The sequence below is a fragment of the Cervus elaphus genome, chromosome 5, assembly GCF_910594005.1.
Source record: "Cervus elaphus chromosome 5, mCerEla1.1, whole genome shotgun sequence".
Lineage (NCBI taxonomy): Eukaryota > Metazoa > Chordata > Mammalia > Artiodactyla > Cervidae > Cervus > Cervus elaphus.
The window spans coordinates 106,374,306-106,394,156 of record NC_057819.1 but is presented as its reverse complement, the minus strand read 5'-3'; the positions used below and the strand labels follow the sequence as shown (position 1 = coordinate 106,394,156).

Here is a 19,851-nt window from a genome sequence, read left to right as displayed (position 1 = left end):
TTCACTCTCTTTCACTTTCATCAAGAGGCTCTTTAGTTCTTCTTTGCATTCTGCCATAAGAGTAGTGTCATCTGCATATCTGAGGTTATTGATATTTCTCCGGGCAATCTTGATTCCAGCTTGTGCTTCATACAGTCCAGCATTTCTCATGATGTACTCTGCATATAAGTTAAATAAGCAGGGTGACAATATACAGCCTTGATGTACTCCTTTCCCAATTTGGAAACAGTCTGTTGTTCCATGTCCAGTTATAACTGTTGCTTCTTGACCTGCATACAGATTTCTCAGGAGGTAGGTCAGGGGGTCTGGTATTCCCAACTCTTGAAGAATTTTCCACAGTTTGTTGTGATCCACACAGTCAGAGGCTTTGGTATAGTCAATAAAGCAGAAGTATATGTGTTTCTGGAATTCTCTTGCTTTTTCTATGATCCAACAGATATTGGCAATTTGATCTCTGGTTCCTCTGCCTTTTCTAAATCCAGCTTGAACGTCTGGAAGCACTGTTCGCATACTGTTGAAGCCTGTCTTGGAGAATTTTGAGCATTACTTTGCTAGTTTAGTAGATGAAAATTTCCATCAGGATATTCATTTTAAAAGTGAGTTTCCTGTCTCTAAGTATTGCTCTATAAGAAACTGCTGTAGGCATGTAACCTCAGTTTACGATTGAATTAAGAAAGAGGGCGTTCTGTCTCTGTTGAAGTTCCGGTGACCACAGCTCTCTGACCCCACCCCCCCACCCCCAGTTCCTCCCTCCTGAGCGCCTGCCTGGGGAGCTGTGGGTGTGGCCCTCGCCCCGGTGCTCCCCCACCCCCACAGAATGTGACTTCCCAAAGCACCAGAAACCATGGGACCCCCGGGAAAGAGCAAGGAGAAAAAATGGCTTCCTGTTCTGGACAAGCTTCTAGCTCCCACCTTGCAAGCTGATGACCTTGTAATGGACAGGATTTACCCTGCAGCCCAAAGAGAGCAGCACAGACAGGATGGGCTCTTGAGCCCTGCCAGCCAGAGACAGGGCAGCCTTCATCTCTGTCTGCCCGCCTATCCCCACCATTGTCCGCGCTGCCTCCTTTCTTCCTGGGCTTCGGCTTTCACGTACCTCAGGATGGTTGGGCCCAGTGTGTGAGGTGTGCCCTTGGGAGTCACAGCTTCTGCTCACTGGAAACTAAACTAGAAAGTGAACACACAAGTGCGTGGAAAGAGGCAGGTCGGGGAGATGGCCTGGCTGCAGGCAGGTGTGGAGCACAGGTGAGGCCCCCAGTCTGCGGGCTCTGGGTCCCTGGGGCAGGGGTGTCCGCGCTGAGCCAGGCTGAGAAGAACCCCTGAGCGCGGAGCATCTCAGTGGGGAGGATGTGCTGGGGGACGGCTCCGGAGCCGACCCTGGAGGGGAGGCCGAGGTTCTCTTGCCCGCCTGAGGGCTGGAAGGAGGGCATGGTCTGAGGGCAGGAAGGAGCTGGAGGATTCTAGGGCCCTTGCAGGGGTGACAGAGCAGGGGCCAAGGGTGGGTGGTGAGCAGTAGAGAGTCGAGGGGCAGCTCCTCCCCGTGGCAGGAGTGTGCGGGGAGGTGGGGCCCAGATGTGTATGCTGGGAGAGCCCGGGACCTGGGGCTGCAGCAGCACTGACACGGGTCTTATCCCCTGTGGAGGCTGGAAGCCCTGGATCAGGGTGTGCACAGGCCTGCGCCTCTGAGACCCGCACGCACAGGGAGCGTCCGGCCTCGCGCTGTCTCTGCTTCTGCTGCTGGAGGCCTCCTCTGTGTCCCCGGGCCACAGCTGCCGCCCTCCCCTCATGTCTTCGCCCCCATCTCTTCCCTGCCTGTAAGGACACAGGTCACGTTGGACGTGGGGCCCACCTGCTCCAGTGTGACCTCAGCTTAACCACTCACTAAGGACTCTGCCATAGCCGTTTCCAAATCCGCCCGTGTTCTGAGGCGCTGGGGGTCAGGACCTCACACCTTTGGGCCCACTCTGCCTTGGCCCCTGGGCAGGGCAAGGCTGTCGAACCTGGTGAAGCCCCACCTGCTCTCTGCCTGGCAGCCTTGCTGCCTGCCCCCAGGCTGGGCATGGAGACAGCATGGCATTGGCTCTTGAGTTCTCCTGCTGGCTCTGAGTGGCCTTGGGACCTTCCTGGGCCCTGATTCCCTCCTCTGTGGGAAGCAGTGATGATGAAGAGCAAGGCCTTAGGTTGGCCTTTGTCCCTTGTGGCTGCGGGACCCTGGCGAGCCACCTCATCTCTGGGCCTCAGCCCTGGTTTTGGGGTGGATTGGGAGGCAGGACCCCACCTGGGCTGAGGGTTGGGCAAAATGCCAGCTGTGGTACCACTGTCACATGCCAGGCGCTGGGCCAGGTGCCCCCCGTAGGAACTCGTCTGGTCCCCACAGCAGCCCAAGCCGCGGGGACCCTATCTCCCATCCTGTGGAGGAGGAGGCCACGGCAGGGGGTTGAGCAGCGGCAAGCCTGGGTCTGGGCCCAGACTTCCAGGCGCACCCTCCACCAGGGCTGCCTCTCTGAGGCTGAGACCATCAGCCTGGGTGGGGATGTGGTGAGGTGGAGCTCACACATGGCAGGAATTGAGGGGGCCTGTGGGCGAGAGTCAGGAAAGCACGCCGATGTGCAGGGCATGCGTGTATGTCTTCTGAGTGGAATCATGAGAAAATGTCAACAGCTGTTTCCTCTGGGAAGAGGAGTAGAGGCAGGAAGAGTGGGGCGGCCCTTACTTCCTCTTACGCTGAAGTATTTAACACAAGCTCTGGCATCTCCCCTCCCCCATAACCCGACAGTGGATGGAGTGGACAGCAGTCGTTGGGCCATCTCGTCCCTGCCCGCGTGCCCATCTGCCCACTGTTCTGACTGTGACGTACAGCCAGCTGTCTGTACTGAGACCACCTGGGATCCTGTCCCTTCAGTATAACAGTGCTCACGACCCTCATGTGCTGGGATGCTGGGCCGGCCGTCCTGCAAAGTGGCCCTTGGTCGGGGTTTGTCTGCCTCAGTCCTTTTCCTGTGCTTCTGTGAACTGGAATCAGATGTAGAGTCTGCATTGGAATCTAGACAGGGTTTTGCCAGGACTGTCGAGTGGTGGGCAAAGGGCAGAGCATGGTCATGGTCCAGCCCCTCTTGTCCTGAAGGTCACCCAGCTGTGGTGGTACTTCAGTCTCTTCGCATCTTGCACCTTTTTGGCTTTTCCACAACATTGTTGTTCAGTTGCTCTGTCATGTCTGACTCCGTGATCCCATGGACTACAGCACAGCATTCTTCCCTGTCCTCCACCATTTCCCAGAGTTTGCTCAAACTCATGTCCATTGAGTCAGTGGACATGTTATTTCCACAACATATTTATGTAATTTCTCTCTTTCAACGTTACCTGGGGTAATCTGAGCTTATTTTCTCATAATTCATCTCACTTGACTAACAATAGTCTTTCCTGCTGTCGCCTGTGAGCTGGGAGCGGGCGGGCCTGGTGGGTCTCCCAGGGGACAGGGTCAGAAGCCTCTGCTCCGTGTGGGAGTGTCCTCGGTGGCTGAGGTCATCGCTGACTCAGGAAACAGCCTGTGGAGCACAGGAAGATGTCGCCATGCTGAGGAAGGCCCAGTAAGCACTTCATTGCAGTTCAGTGATGAGGAAGGAACTTAGCTGAACAGGGACCTGGTCACCAGGGGCAGAAAGTGGCCCTGGGCTCAGCGCCGGCTCCGCAGCCTCTCCCTTGGTGGCTGACAGAAAAGGGAGGGGGAGGCCACGGCTGCCAGAACCACAGTCCTCAGCCCATGTAGGCCTTGAGCCACCGCGGTGTCCATCTATAGTTTCTTCCCCGTGAGACAGGGGGTGTCTTGTGGCTCTGGGTGGAGTGGAGAGCAGTGACCTGGGCAGGGCCAACCCCCAGGGTGGGAGCAGCTTGTCTCGGGCCCTCCTGTCCCTCCTGCCCCTCCCGTCCCTCCCATCGCTCACCTCACAGACTTGGAAGCAGAAGCCTGGAGGGGTGGCATCAGGGTGCAGCTCCCTGCTGCAGTGGGGTGGGGACAGGCCAGGTGCCTGGTGTCCCTGTCAGCTGGCAGGCATGGGGTGGTGGCAGTGCTCAGACCCAGGTGGGGTCTTCTTGGAGCTGCATGGCCAGGCCCTTGCCTTCTTTCCAGCCCATGTGCCCCACTTTCCTTGAAGTCCCCATGCAGAGCCGCCTGTGGGAGGGGGCCTGCAGTCTGTGCCCTTCAACCAACGTCCGTGACTGCAGATGCCGCTGAAGAGCTCTCTAGGAAAATTGCAGAACATTGCCAATGAGAAGAGGCAGTTTCCTGTTTTTCTGTTACCTTGAGTGCTTTACTTTCTTTTTTCAAAATTCCCCAACCTTGTGTACCTGAAGTGCCTTGTAGGGGGGATTTGGGGCCCGGTGCAGTCAGCCAGCCCCTGGAGCAGGTGAGCAGGGTGAAGGGGGGGTGGCCCTGCAGGAGGTACCAGGTTGGGGGTGGGTTTCTGGTTCTCCTCCTGGCCTGAAGTTTGAGACAATGTGGTCCTGTGTGGGCTCCCTGTCCAACCTCCCCCTGTGCTTCCGCAGCCAGGGTGGTGGACCAGGCAGGACAAATGGGAGCCCACCATAGGGGTGCCGGCTTTGTGCTCCTCCCCACGGGTCAGTCTCAACCGCAGGGGAAGGGTGGGGACTCGTGCTCCCAGGGTGATGAGCTTGTGTGCACAGGGCCTGCCTTCCCTGGAGAGCATGGCTGGGGCAGAAAGCAGCAGAGACCCAAGGGGACTTGCTTCTCTTACTGCCCCGTGAGTGGTGGAGCCTCAGAGTGGGGCCAGGCCAGGCTCTGGTGGCTGGAGGGCCCTTTCAGGCTCTGTGCTCACTGTCCTGTTCTCTGGCACAAGAGGCCCTTTGTGGGGCCGAGATGCTTCACTAAGGCAGGAGCGTCTCCACCGGACGCCGCCCTCGCAGCTGAGGTCCGTGTGCGCTCAGCTGACACTCCGGGCTGGTGGCTGTGAATTCTGCCATCTGCGCGACCGAGAGCCGTGCATCCGCTTATAAAAACCACAGCATTTAGGGGAATACCCTTTGTCTGATTTCCACATTGATGTGGTGAGCTATTTCCGTGTGTTCCGGCCACACATTATTCCAGCAGCGTCAGCTGGGGGGACACAGACGTGCACATTTGCATTTGAAGCCGGGCCGGCCGCGCAGCTGTGCAGAGAGGCACCGAGGACAGGGCGCCTCACTTCTCCGGCCGGCCCTGCAGAGCCCCGGCCCATTCATCCTGTCCCAGGCAAGTCAGGCTCTGTGGCTGCACAGCCAAGTTCAGCTTTCCCTGCCAAGATGGGGCCCTCTGTTCAGAGCCCTTTGGGGGTATAGGGTGGGGCCTGGGGGCCTGGTTTCCCCTTCGGGAGTAAGTGGAGGATGGTGGATATGAAGGGTTTGTTATAAACTGAGGGTTTCGTGAGGCAGCCTCAGAGACATTTCATCAGGAGTTGGTGGGGAGCGGGCGGCCCATGGGGCCGTGACCTGGATGAGACAGCACTCTGGTCATTGGGAGAGCCTCCTCCTGCCCCCCACAACTGTCCCCAACTGTCCCGCTTCCCTTGTTCTCGCCAGTCTGGGTGATGGCATTGCTTTCTAGAGCACAAGGACGCCAGAATCTGCCGTCTGTGATGGGCAGAGGTGAACTTTGGGGACCAGACATGCTTTTGTTGGGGGGTGTTGTTAAGAAATCGGATTGTTAAGATAGATTTGAGGACATTTTGTTACCATCCAGCTTTATTTCTAAAGGAATGCTTTGGAAAATTGGGGTGATGGACTGGATTGGACTTGATTTTATTTAGAAAAGCATCTTTGTGTTTTTTCCATAACTGCAGCGTTTTTTGCTCTTTGACCTCTTTATTAGCTTAAGGGTACACATGAGGCAGTTGGCCTTTTTTTTTTTTTAACCATTTCTCTTGGTTGACTGTGAATCATAGTGAACACACTGTACTCCAGGCCTGGTTGCTCCAGATGCAGTCTCCTCGCTGTGTTCACATGTCTTTCCTAAATGTAGGACAAGATGTCGCCCTTTACAGGCTGCCCCAAACTGGCCCGCGGCCTTGCCCATTGGACTCAGGGACCCCAGCTCAGTCTTGCCTCTCCCACCTTACTCACTGCAGCCAGAACACAGCTATCTAGAAACTTCAGTATCGGAGCTCTTCCCCACCAGTTAATTTCTCCCAAAGAAGCAGATCCTGAGAGGCAAACTTAAGTGGGAGATTTAGGCTGAAGCAGCGTTTGGGGTCAGGAGGTCTTGAGAGGACCCATGAGTCCACAGAGGCCTTGGGCTTCTTTGAATAATGACCCAACTTTTCCAGAACTGTGCCCTCAATCTTGTAAAAACTCAGCTTCCCTCCTTGAAGCTGTGCAGCTCTGCCATGGAGGCAGGTCTGATCCTCGAGAGGCCGGAACTGGCCGTGCCTGCGCCCCAGGATATTTTTCTTGGTGGGTGCTGGGTGGCTGGCGTGCTTGTGATGTTCCTCAACTGTGACCTTGGGATGGTCGCAGACACCCCCTTTCCCCGCCCAGGTGGACCTGTGGGTGTGAGGCGGGAGCGGGTGGCTGGCCGGGGAACACGGGTCCTTCACGGTGACTTTGCCTCCCCCACAGCCACCTCCCCGCGGGTGTCCTCGGAGCTGGAACAGGCAAGGCCTCAGACGAGCGGGGAGGAGGAGCTGCAGCTGCAGCTGGCGCTGGCCATGAGCAGAGAGGTGGCCGAGCAGGTGGGTGCTGGCAGGGACACGCCCCGCGGGAGGGCCGGGCACAGCCACGCGGAGGAAAGGCTTCCAGGATACCGGTCCTGGGGACGCGTCTGTCAGAGGTGCTTTGCGAGGTGCTCCCTCTGCACCCCGTGTGCGCAATACGATCCACAAGGTGGCTGGAGAGCATCTGGACCTGGAAAAGGATAAGACAGAGGCTGGAGGGAGGGCCCAGGAGAGCAGAGCGCTAACGTCCAGGGACGGACACGTGTTACGAGCACGCGTCACGTGAAGATGGAGAAGGAGGGGAAGGAGCAGCCCAGAGGACCTTCAGAGGGGTTGGCCCTCTGCTGCCGCTTTCAGCCCCGACTTGCTGTCCTGTGGTTCAAAAGGGCGAAGCAGTGTGGCATGGTTGTGTCACCCTCTCACTTAGAAGTGCCGTGAGGGACAGGCAGGGGGTCACATGGAGGCAGCTGTCAGTCCCAGAGTGGCTAGTCCCCCTGTGACTGGAGTATCCTGTAAGGTCCACAGTAGCGGACAGCCCCCAGGGCGGCCCCTTGGTCCACATGACCTCCCTGTGGGTCCTGCCCCACCCCTGGCAGCCCAAGGGAGGTACAGAGAGCTCACAGGGAAAACGGGGTGGATGGACGTGCCCATCCAGTGTGGTTCCTCATGCCATCTTAGAGTAAATAAGACACAATGAGTGTATTCACTTACATTTAATCATTATATTATCCATTTGTAAAAGCTCAAGCTGCCCAGTCTTAACATATGGTGACTGTGCTTTGAATAAATATAAAATACAGTGGACCATTTCTGTTAGAAATCAAAAATAGGCACACACTTGTTTTCTGGGAGCACAGTGGGGGTCAGGGTGAAATGGCCTGTGACCTGTCCCTCTTCCAATTCCTTTCTGGATTGTTTGTGTTTGTTTTTTTTTTTCCCCCTCCCGATTATTTGTGTTTTATGAAGAGACATATTACTTCCAAAATTAGAATTTTAAAGTCATTTTCACTTTGAGAAAAAGCATTTTAGAAGTGTTCCTTTTCTCTCTGGTGGTGTCTGTGCCCTGGGCTCCCTGGTGGGACTGGAAGTAGGTGGGAGTCATACAGGTGGGTGGGGACCCCAGGCGCACAGAGGGGATGGGAGATACTCCCTGTCCACCTTGTCCTCAGACCCTCCTCTGAAGTGACTGGCGATACAGCTTTAGTTTCCGGCTGTGGCGGGAGGGCCTAGCTGGGTGGTGATGTTGTGGCCATAACCACCAGCTTCGAGGTTCATTGTGCTCCACAGGAAGAGCGCCTTAGGCGGGGCGATGACCTCAGGTTGCAGATGGCCTTGGAGGAGAGCCGCCGAGACACGGTTAAAGTTCCAAAAAAGAAAGAGGTGAGTGCTTCACGGGGCTGGGGGGTCACTGTGTGAGACCCTCCCAAGCCTGCCCCCATGGTGTGACAGCAGGAGTGAGGAGAGGATGGAGTGCACACTTCTGCCTGGGTGGTGGGCCCCCATGACCCCTTCTTGGTCCCCCCACCCCCCAAGCATATGGCTCCAGCCACTGCTTTGTAAGCTGCACATCAAGTGCTCTGAGACCTAAAGGTGACTGCTCTGCCCCCGACAACCTCACCTTCCTGTCGGAAGGCAGAGCCCCCCCTCCCCCGCCCAGGGCCAGGGGCTCCATTGGGGCCCTGACAGCAGCCAGGATGGCCATGAGAATGGAAGGGTGAGCCAGCCCCCAGGAGAGAGGGCCTTGGGTGATGCTGGCCACTGTGGGGCCAGGTGCATCAGCGGACAGCACCTGGAAGGAGGCAAAACCTGCGTTTTCCCAGGAAACCCTGAGGACCGGTCGACAGAGGGCATGTGGCACGTAGGGTGGAGCCGGGTCTTCACTGGGAAGTGGTGATGTGGGGCAGTGGGAGTCCTGTGGTCCTCTGGGCCCCTGAAGGCCTTCTCTCTGGGAGAAGCCCGGGTAGGTGCAGGCGATGGGTGGACATGTGCTGCCAGGCAGCAGAGCTCACCTGTCGCCTTCCCTGCTCTCGCAGCAGCACAGCTCCCACCCGCAGCAGACTACACTGTTGGACCTGATGGATGCCCTGCCCAGTGCGGGCCCTGCTGCCCAGAAGGCGGAGCCCTGGGGCCCGTCCACCTCTGCCAGCCAGACCAACCCCTGGGGCGCGCCGGCAGCCCCAGCCAGCACTGCGGACCCCTGGCCGTCGTTCGGTAAAGACCCCCCTGGTACATCTCCCCTGCTCACTTGCTGGATGAGGGAGGGGCTACAGGCACTCTGCTCACCTGGCAGCGGTGGGCTTGGGTCCAGGTGACGGGGTGGGTGTCCAGGCCTCCACACCTCCTGTAAAGCCCTCCTGAGGGCAGTGGTTCAGAGCTCCGTTTTGTCCTGTTGTGAGGAACTTTGCTTGGGCACATTTCTTCTCTGCTTCCCACATGTACTGGAAATGGCTTGTCCCTCCTCTGGAACTCACATTAACCCTCAGCCTCAGGATTGTACCTGGGTTAAGAAACTGTTATATGGCGTGAAATGTCTGAGTTGAGTTGCTGTGATTAGCTAGAAATTATGACATGCTTAAATGACCAAATTAAAGTAATTCTTCTTACTTGTTATTTAAAGCAATAGCAAATCTGTTTAATAGGCTAAATGAACATTTTAGAGTTCTGTTTAATGCCAGCGTAAAGTAAACTTGTGACAGGTGATTCGGACATGAGCGTGACCCCATCTGTTTCATCTGGGTGGAGACCTTGGGCACATGGGCTTCCTGATCACTGGGCAGGGCTTGGCTACAGGCTCTGTGACAGTTACCCAGCCAGCCTGCCGCTCTGGGAGCCCCCCAGGTACACTCAACCCTGCTGCCATGGCTGATGTGTGGACATCCTGTCTTGCAACTTTGGATGTGTCTTTTGTGCCCATGTCTCTTGGGGCCTTTGTCTCTCCAAAACAGAACCCCATCTTTTGTATTCAGCTCAGTTCCCTAGCAGTTTGCTGAAGTGTACCAAATGCCAGGTTCCTTTCTCCCATGCAGGGACTGGGACAGGCACAGGTAATGGCCCTGCCTTGGGATCACACAGCACGTGGCCCTGGTGATTTCCACTTGGCATGTTTTCAGAGTTCATCCACATGGTAGCACACATTCTTACCTCACCTCTTTTTATGGCTGAGTAATATTCCGTTTTATAGATTAAATCATATTTTGTATAACCATTGAGCAGTAAGAGATTGAAACCTTGACTTTTTTTTTTTTAACAAAGAATGGTTATTTTTAGCTGTGCTGGCTCTTCATTGCTGCGCACAGGCTCTCTCTAGTTGGAGCTCGTGGGCTCTGGAGCGCAGGCTCAGTAGTTGTGGCGCTCCGGGCTTCGCTGCTCCATGACATACAGGATCTTCCCGGAGCAGGGATCAAACCTAGGTACCTTGCATTCGCAGGCGGATTCTTAATCACTGGACCACCAGGAAAGTCCATAACCTTAAATTTTCAAATCAAACCTTTAAATGCTGACAGTGAATTTAAAAAATTAAGAGCATGTTTAGAGCTCATCAGAATACAGCTGGGGTGGCCGTTTGTGGTTTGAGGCCTCATGTGGTTTGTGGACTGCCACTTCGTTGTCTGCTGCTCCTTGCCCGACCCAGGGCCAGCTCCTTGGTTCTCATGCACTTTACTCTGGGCTGTGTGAGGTGGTGGCATGGGGGCTGCAGGGCGGGACTGCACCCCAAGTACGTCAAGGAGGCAGTCTGATGGGCAGGACACCAGTCATACACGGCCCCAGTGCAGACAGGTGGCTCTACGTTTGGGCCAGCTTCATCCAGCAGTGGAGCCAGCGTCCTCAAGAGATCCTGCTGAGACTCAGCAGAGAGTAAGAGTTTACCAGCTCTGTGCTGTCAAACCTGAGGACTTAGACAAAGTGGGTAAAGTCACACTCAGCCACACTGGTGGAAGGACACCTGTGAACAGGATAGTCCTAGAGTCACTAACGGAGTCAGCTATGCCCCTCCCCCTCACCGCCAGGTCACTCCACAAGCTTTGCTGGGAGGTCTGACACCCCACAGGAAGCACTTCTCCTTCACACAGACTCCTGTGCGCTAGCACAACCTTAATACCAGAACCAAAAAGAAGATGCCCAGTGTGAGAACAGACATGTCAGGCCAGGCTCACTTAGGAATATAGATGCAGAAACCCTCAGCAAAGAAGCAATTACAAAATCAAAATGAGAACAACATAAAAATGATACAGTTCATTATGAAAAACTTTATTTGCAAGGACCAAGTCAGGAAATGTACTGTTGTTGTTCAGTTGCTAAGTTGTGTCCTACTCTTTGCGACCCCCGTGGACTGTAGCCCGCCAGGCTCCTCTGTTTATGGAATTTTCCAGGCAAGGATACTGGAGTGGGTTGTCATTTCCTTCTCCAGGGGATCTTCCCAACCCAGGGATTGAGCTTGCATCTCCTGCAGTGGCAGGCAGATTCCTTACTACTGAGCCACCAGGGAATCCCCAGGAAATGTATTAATGTACCATATTAATAAACCCAAAGAGAAAAATCATGCAGTCATGTTTGTAAAGGCAGAAACAGGTTGACAAAATTCACCAGCTGTTCATTACAAAAGTCTTAGCAAACTTAAAATAATGCAGAGCTTATGTAACCTGATCATCAGCTTCTGAAAGGAGAAAGCCCGTCATGGTCAATGGAGCCATTTAATGGTAAATGTTTAAGAGCAAGACCTGGACGCAGCCTGCGCCTCTGCCATGTGTTGGGACGGGTGGTCCTGGCCGGCACAGCAAGACAGGAAGAGGAGGAGCTCGAAGAGCTCTGCCGCCATCCTTTATGAGAGATGGGAGTGTGTGCGTAGCTACCAGGGAGGGGTTTATTGGAATTGAGAGTTATTATTAGAATTACTGTGAGAATAAATAGGATGAATTTCAGTGATTAGAACTGAGTTTAGTAAGATTGCTGGATACAAAAATTACTATGTGAACTTCAGTTGTTTCTCTGCATAACAAAAAGATAATTAGAAAATGAAGTTTTAAAAATATACCAGTCCCTAGGACTAACTTTTACAAAAATTGTATAAATCCCTTATGGAAATAAAAACTAAAGTAAAAAGTATTACTGAGGCCCCGTGTGGGGATGGAGCTCCTGCATGTCCCAGAAAGCACAGATCAGAGGAAAATCCCGGGGGTCCTGCCCCATCCCAGTTGAGAACTTCTCCATTCTTCAAGTGACCCCTTAAGGAGGGTGAAGGGAAAGGCCGCAAGTGAGGAGAATGTTTGTAACTCATGGAAGAGAATCAGCAGCCAGATGTGGAAAGAACCCCACCGATGAGCATGATGGAGCAAAGCAGCCCCTCGGGAGGCGAATGGAGTCGGCACCTCGGGGCTGGGACAGGGGGAGTTGTGAGGGGCTCCTGGGGAGCGGCGGCCACACAAGCACACCCGCCTCACCTTCTCTGTCTCAGCGAAGAATGTCACACAGCAGGAAAGCAGCACAGCTGAGCCTCCCAAATGAGACACGTGAACACAGCCTTGTGGTGTGTCTGCTGGGCACCTGATTCAGGGGCCCCGCACCGCTCGCCAAGGGGAGGTGCTGACCATTGGGACGGGGCGCAGGGGCAGGGTGCGGGCACCTGCAATGCTCCGAGGGGGGCAGCTGGCGCGTGGGTGCTCTTGGAGTCAGCCCCCTCCCCACGGATAGTCTCCGAGCGTAGAAGTCTGTCTGTCCTTCAGGGAAGAGCCTGTCCAGACCCGCTGAGTTGCTGTGTTGGCACCCAGGTGTGTGCCCTGTGCTCTCCGAGCCACACCGGTCTGCTAGCAGGCTCTGTGGCCCTCTCCCCCCGGGTGCTCCTACCACCCAGGGCTAGCCCTCCCCCTCTCACTTGGGCTGCCCAGCCCTTTCACCGGGCATCCTCGAGCCAACCCTACCTCTCCACAGGTGCCAAGCCAGCCGCCTCTGTCGACCCCTGGGGGGCACCCACTGGAGCCGGCACACACTCTGCTCCCAAGGGCTCGGACCCCTGGGCCGCCCCGCAGCAGCCAGCCCCCAGCGCTGGGAAAGCCGCTGACCCCTGGGCTGCAGCCTCGGCTGCCAAGCCTGTGTCTTCCTCTGGTGAGACCCCCTTCCTGGCTCCTCTGCTTCGGTCTGAGCACCCCACTCTGCATGGGGAGTCCCTCTCCTGGTCCCCGCCCTGCCCACCTGGTAACCCAAGCCTGTGCTTCACCACTCCCCCCTCCAATTGACTCTCTGGTTCTCCCCACAAGCGGCAGAGATGCCGGCCCACCCCAGCCCACGTGGGCAGTGGAAGGCAGGAAAGTGGAAGCCCCCTGCAGTCACCACCACTCTCTCCCCCAGGGTCCTTCGATCTCTTCAGCAACTTGAATGGTACAATTAAAGATGACTTCTCTGAATTTGACAACCTCCGAACTTCAAAAAAAGCAGGTACATGAGGTGGTGGTGGTTTCCGCGCGGTCCTGTGCCCTTGACCAACCCCCTCTCTGCAGGGATGACAGTCGTGAGCCCAGCGACTCCATGCACTTTCCTCTTGTCTGACTCAGAGCTGGGGTGACTCGGGGCAGCAGTGGATGCCCTTGAGCTTTCTGTCCTCTCGCTGGGCCGCCTTGGCCTCCTGCCCTGGGGCTGCCTGCAGAGGCTACTGCCCTGGCTTCCAGCCCCGCATGGCCCCTGCCCCACCTCCATCTGCCTTCCTCCCAGCTCCGCAGAGGCGCCCTTTTCTAGACCACTCAGGTCCCTGTATGGGCAGGCATCTTTGACACAGATATACACACAGAGGCACGCACACACAGATATATGCACACACATACACACAGAGACACATGCTCACACAGACACATATACATGTGCATACCCAGGCGTACATGTGCGCGCACAAAGACACGTACATACACAGATAGCTCACATATACAAGTGTGTGTGTGCATGCACACACAGATATATGCACATACATACATATATCCACATACAAACATGTACACACAGAGACACACATATACACGTGTGCATGTGCACACACAGAGATATATGCACAGACAAACACACACAAGCAGCTCCCACCCTGCCCATCAGCCACTGTGCAGGAAGCCTGACTCCTCCCCGTGTGCCCCTAGGCTGGGAGGGGTTGGGGTAGAGGGCAGAGGGAGGGGCTGGATGCCCTCTTTACACACCCCACAGGGCTGGGGACAGAGCATCCTCAGGGCCACCCCTCCTGCCAGAGTAACTTTTCTCCTTTCTCTCTACTCTTGGCTCCCCCTCCCCATTTCCCACTGCCTCCTGTGCCTCCCCCAGCAGCCGGGCTGGGCTGGTCTAAGGTAGGGGCAGCCTGGCATCCCGAGCCACCCCCAGGCCTCACAGCTTGAGGGGCCGGAAGCGCCTTAGAACTGCTGCTTCCTGGGCTCTTTGTTTTGCCACACAAAGAAAGCAGCAAGCTTCTGTGTGTCCTCCACAGCCAAAGCACAACCTAACTGTCCATACCTGCTCCCTGCGCCTAGTGAGAAGTCTGAACATGCTTCCCTGGGCCTGCGAAGTGTTTACCCCAACTCCAGAGGAGTTCCACTGTATCAGAAAATTTGGAAAAGCTTACGGAAGAAAATGAGAATCGTTTCCAATTCTTCCATGTGCTCGTGGCCAGTGAGCTTCATTCCAGTACTTTCGTGAGCTCTTACGTATGGCCTTTGTCGTTGAACTCACACTGGCATGAGAGAGTCCAGTCCTGCCCCCACGACTTTTTGGAAAAACAGATTGAAAACATTTTCTCTCAGCATAAAAAAATCCTTTAGAAACAGCTTTGTAGTATCTCAGCGATGTTACTGAATCTTTTGCTTAGGGGAGGACGTTTCAGGTTGACTTTAGGTTGTGTGTCTCTGTGGTATTTCTCGAGACCGGGCTCCTGGACGTGGGGCTGCAGGAACAACAAGCAAGGATGCCACCATTTCTAGGAACCCGCATCCACATTGCCTTCTCACATCTTGGCAGAGCATCCATGTCCTGCTGGTCTGTCTCAGCACACCCTCTACTGGCTGAATTTTTAAAAACCACTTGCTTTCTTACTGTTGAGAGATTCATGTTCGTTGTAGAAACTAGAAAATGAAAACATCCAAAAGATGTAATTTATTCACGCGTAGCCACCAACCCACAATGCTGTCGTCGTGTGTGTGGAGCCGGTGCCGCTGTTGGTCCCTGCTTCTCTCAGTTGGTCTCTCCCTCATGGCGCTTTTTGTCCCTGGACTCGGGTCTGGTGGTGCGCGCCCTGCCTTGTGCCTGCCGGCGGCGCAGGTCGGGGCTGTTGGGCAAGCTCTGCCATGAATGTCCTATCCTCTGGGGCAGCCCTGCACATCCTCAGCAAGGCAGCATCTGAGGACATCTGGGTTCTGGACACTGCAGGGTGGGATGCGCCTGTCCTGGGCCCCTGCCCTCCAAGCTCATCGGTCCGTGTGTGTCCTTGTCTTGCAGCCAAGGCAGCCTCTCCGCCGGCCCAGAACAATGGAACCTCCAGCCCTGATCCCTTTGAGTCTCAGCCCCTAACCGTCGCCTCGAGCAAGCCCAGTGGTGCCCGGAAAACCCCAGAGTCCTTCCTGGGCCCCAATGCAGCCCTGGTCAACCTGGACTCGCTGGTAACCAGGCCAGCCCCACCAGCACAGGCCCTCAACCCCTTCCTGGCACCAGGTATGTGGCTTCCTGGGTTCCCCCAGTCATCCACCCTTCTTGAGAGTGGCCCTGGGGCAGGCCTATGGGCACTGACCTCCCCTCCAACCGTGGGTGGACTTTTCCCACAGGCCATAGGCAGGTGGGGAGCATGCTCTGGAGCGCCCGCACCCTCTGCCAGTGCTGGTGCCTCTCGGGGGCCTCCTGAGGGACTGGCATACAGCCCCTCCTCTCAGTTGAAACCACCGAGCAGAAGCTGCCCCTGGCTTGGTGCCCCCAGCCAGGGAGACCCTCTAGCGAGCACCAGTTTGGGCCAGTGCTGGGGGCCAGGGGAGCCAGGGTTGGCTGCCCCTGTTCCGGGTGAGTGTACCTAGGCCCTCTGTCGAGCCGTGCTCCAGGGACCCTCAGCTTTGGCCCTGCTCTGGGTTCTGCCTCTTCTGGGGCCAGAACTCCACCCTCCGTCCCAAGCCCATCCTCCCTGCTGGTGGGCCCTCCACCCTCAGGGGCTCCACAAGGCTGCAGGACAGGCCCCAGCCCTCAAGTCGGTGGCCACAGCCCCATGTCCCTCCCCAGTCCCGAGCCCCTGTATGCTCACACCCTCAGCTGTGTGAGCCACTAACCATCCCCGCCACATGCTCTGTCCCACCAGCCAGGCTGTTTTGCTTCTCCCTGGGTGGGAGGGTCAGACCTACCCTTCGGCTCCAGTCCAGGCAACCCTCTTCCTTGAGGAAGCCCCCACCCTTCCCTGAGTTTTCCTTGGGCTCTCCAAGGACAGGAACGGGTCATGTTCAGGGCATTTGGCCTGAGGACTTGGCAGGGCTGAGTTCTGAGACCCTCTAGCAAAAGTGCAGAACCCCCAGCCGTGAGCTCCTGAGGGGATAGGGATCTGTGTCTCTCGTTGACCGTGGACTTCTCAGAGATTTCATGAGGTCAGGGTCCCCGGGTGCAGCATGTGGGGACTGCTCTCGGGCTGCACTGCTCATCCCGTCTCCCCCATGGCTCCGCTCTCTCCCCGCACCTGTGGTTGCTGCTGATGGTGCCCAGGGTGCCAGCCTGGAATAGGCACTGGGCCCTGTGAGCCTGGCCCATCACTTGGCTCCTCACAGCCTGAGTTTCCTCCTCTGGACATCATGCCCGGAGGTGGGGCTGCCTGGGTGGCCTCTCTGGCGTTGCAGTCCAGCCCTGGGGCCCAGGGACACTGCTGCTCTGACCACAGCCACTGCCCCTCCCACTTTCTCCCCAGGTGCCGCCACGGCCTCGGCCCCCGTCAACCCCTTCCAGGTGAACCAGCCGCAGCCACTGACGCTGAACCAGCTGCGGGGGAGCCCAGTGCTAGGGGGCAGCGCATCCTTTGGGCCCAGCCCAGGCGTGGAGCCTGTGGCCTCCATGACCTCCGTGGCCTCCCACCCAGCCTTGGGGGCCAGCAGCTCCTCCCTGCCGCCGCTGGGCCCTGCTGCGATGAACATGGTGGGCAGCCTGGGCGTACCCCCGTCAGCAACTCAGGCCACTGGCACAACCAACCCGTTCCTCCTCTAGTGCCAGGCCGGGACCAGTGCAGAGCATCCATGCCGAGGACGCCGAGCAGGGACTGTTGCTTGTGGAAGGGGTCGGGGAGCAGGGGGATGGGTGTCATGGTGTCCCGTCTGGCTTCCTGAGCAGAGGGTGTCTCTCTGGTCCCGGGCCTCAGTCTGAGGGGCGAGTGGTGGCGGCAGACAGAGGCATCACACAGCATGCGGGTCCCCTGACCCAGCCTGGCCACCGTGCTGCCTCCGTGGGGATCTGCCAGCTCTTGGGGGCTTGGCCAAGGCGGTGGCCATGTGCAGTGCCAGTCCAGCCTCAGCCCAGGGTCTCTGGGACACCCTTGCCCGGGACCCAGCCCCCACCCCCAGCTCTGGGGACACCCTGGGCAGCCCAGGCATGGACTGGATGGAGTACCGGTGCCCTCAGACACTGACCTTTTGGGGACGCGGTTGTGCGTGTTTTACTTTTCTTTGACTCATGCATGAGTTCAAAGTGAACGCCACCACCGTGGAACAACTCTTGAATTAAATCCACTAGAGAAGCTTTAAACTAACTTGAGCGTAGCCCTGCCACGTGCTCCATGCTTGTATGCGTTTGCACAGATTTTGTTTAGTACAGTTTCATATTTGAGTTTGCAGAATTATCGAATAGTCTTTTTTTGGCTAATATTTTTATAACGTGGTTCTTATTTAACTGTCTAGTTTTGATAGAATTTACCAGGTCTGGCTGAATTAAGATATTGGCAGTGTCATGTTAGTGGTTTAAATTCTCTTATTTATGGTTTTAACTCTGTAAAAAAATTTAAATACGAAGAGACAAAAAAATGCCTTATGGAAAAACTAAAGCAAATTCTTTATAGGAAAAATATGGGAATTTGATTACACATAAAAGATGATATTTAAAAAAAAAAAGAAAAATCTACAATAGTAACAAAAAATTGTAGCCTCCAGTTGCCTTTTCCTTTAACTCCCTTTTTTGGTAAGTTACCAAACTGACTTTCAGCCTTTTTGGCTAGATCCTAAGAGAGAGGCTATTTTTCTTACTGATGTACCAACATGAAGAAAGTTAAAAACAAAATCTAACATATGAATGTGACTCACCAGGTTTTATCAGCTAACTTCTGTGACTGAAGGCATGCAGTTAACAGGACTTGAGTTTACAGTAGAAACATGGGATGGAACCCTGTCTCTGTGACCTCCCCCTTAACTCCACCCTCAGGGCAGAGGTGGGGACAGTGCTGGCAGCTTGTCGAGGGGCAGTGGGGCTCTGCTGTGGCTCCTGGGGCAGCCCTAGGCTGACGGGCTGCGGCCCAGGCCTGGCTCCCACACACTCACCTGCCCTCCAGACACGTTGCGATGTAGAAATAACCATCTCTTTCTTTGGAGAGGAACAAAAATCACTCTTATACAGAAAAGATATTAACAAACATGCACTAATCTTACCTCCCTCTCCCTGGCTTCCTTTGTCCCACCCACCACAATTAAAGTATTAAGTCACAAAGATCAGAAGAGACTCACTACTCCCCAGAGCAGGGACATTGGCCCTGAGTCCCACGTCTGGTAGCTGGCCTGGTGGGCACGTCAGTCTCCATCTCCACAGCAGACGTCTCGCCTCTGGCACCAGGGGCAGTAACACCAGGTCCCTCTGCTTGCAGTGCTGGGCATGGGAGGCTGACAGCGCAGCCTGGCCGGCTCACCCTGCTGCTCCTCTCGGGGGCCACCTCCAGCCCACAGACTTGGGCTGGACTGTGGGCTCCAGTCATCAGGAAGGCCTGTCTGGCTCTCCTCTCCCAGCGGCCCAGGGGAGGGTGAGCTCGGGGCAAGATGCTCCCCCAGGGAGGGCGGAGGACCACACTACTGGGTGACGGGGCCAGCCCCTCATCAGTCAGAGCCTGTCATGACGTGACGCAGGCCTCCGAGGCCCAGACAGCCTCAACTCCTGCCCTGCTCAGACCCGTCCCCGGGCTCTTCCACTGCCCGCTGCACTGATCATGAAGCCACTGGCACTGCCGAGTGTGGCACGTGTGCTATCAAGTGCCCCCTGCCAGGTGCCATGGTGGGGGTGTCGCCCAGCCCTTCTCAGTCCAGGGGCAGGTGGCTGGTGTCGAACTCGTATTGACTGTTGATACTTATTTACTGTATAAATATAATTTATCATTTGTATCATGATGCGGTTTCTGGCTGTGTCCTTCCCCTGCCTCCACCCTCATCAATCCCGAAACATCGCGAGGGGCTGGCTCAGGAGCCAGTTCCCACCTGCACCCAGCTTGGCCACTGAGCTGGTCCCAGTGCCTGCGTGAGCCTGAGCATTGGGGAAGGAGTGGACTGGGGAGCTCCCGGGGGTACAGATCAAGGTCATTAAAAGGGAGAGGCAGCAAGACAGGCCCTGTCAGGGAGGGACCGTCCAGGTGGATGGGGATGCGTCAAGGGCGGCTGGAGTCTGGTGGCTGTGGGCTGGTCTGATGGCCAGGGGTGTGTGGGAGCTGGGATGGGGCCACGGGGGATGCGCCTGTGGAGCAGAGGTCAGAGCAGGAGAGGACTCATGCAGAGAAGGCCAGCGTCCTGCTGCCTGTTCCAGGGTGCACAATGAGTTCGGACAGGGGGAGTGGCCCTAAGCAGCATAAACTTCTGGTTTATGGAGGAACTGGGAGAATGTCAGGCCGGGGGCTCCGCTCAAATCCTGCCAAGGAGAAAACACTGGGCGAGCCCTGTGACCTGCCCGGAGGGCTCCCCTGAAGCTGCTGGCTGGCAGTCAGGTGGCCCGGCATTGGCCTAGGGCAAGTGGGTTCTACCCCTGCAACACCACCCATCTGGGGAGGCTCTCAGCCTGTCCGGTCCAAGGGTGGCGGGCATCCATGGAACTGGAGCCATGGAGCATGGTCAGTGACACATGCCAGGCACTGAGCAGGCAGGTTTTAGGGCTGAGCATGTCGAAGTGTGAGGGGCACACAGTCGTGAGCCGTGGGATCGCTGTTGAGTCC

The 19,851-nt window shown here is 56.2% G+C and overlaps 1 protein-coding gene across 9 annotated transcripts in view; it reads left to right on the top strand.

Moving 5' to 3' along the window:
- Positions 1-19,039, top strand: part of EPN2 (epsin 2) — a 51,999-nt gene extending 32,960 nt beyond the window's left edge. For 4 of the 9 annotated variants that reach the window (XM_043904010.1, XM_043904016.1, XM_043904011.1 and 1 more), the window contains 7 exons: positions 6,607-6,719; positions 7,989-8,081; positions 8,735-8,927; positions 12,627-12,800; positions 13,044-13,130; positions 15,159-15,371; positions 16,594-19,039. In XM_043904010.1, coding sequence (XP_043759945.1) covers positions 6,607-6,719; positions 7,989-8,081; positions 8,735-8,927; positions 12,627-12,800; positions 13,044-13,130; positions 15,159-15,371; positions 16,594-16,886 — 1,166 coding nt within the window. In that variant the 3' untranslated portion in view covers positions 16,887-19,039. The remainder of the gene's footprint in view (positions 1-6,606; positions 6,720-7,988; positions 8,082-8,734; positions 8,928-12,626; positions 12,801-13,043; positions 13,131-15,158; positions 15,372-16,593) is intronic. The other 5 variants (XM_043904015.1, XM_043904018.1, XM_043904014.1 and 2 more) reach the window with 3 other exon arrangements.
- The last annotated feature ends 812 nt before the right edge of the window (positions 19,040-19,851 follow it).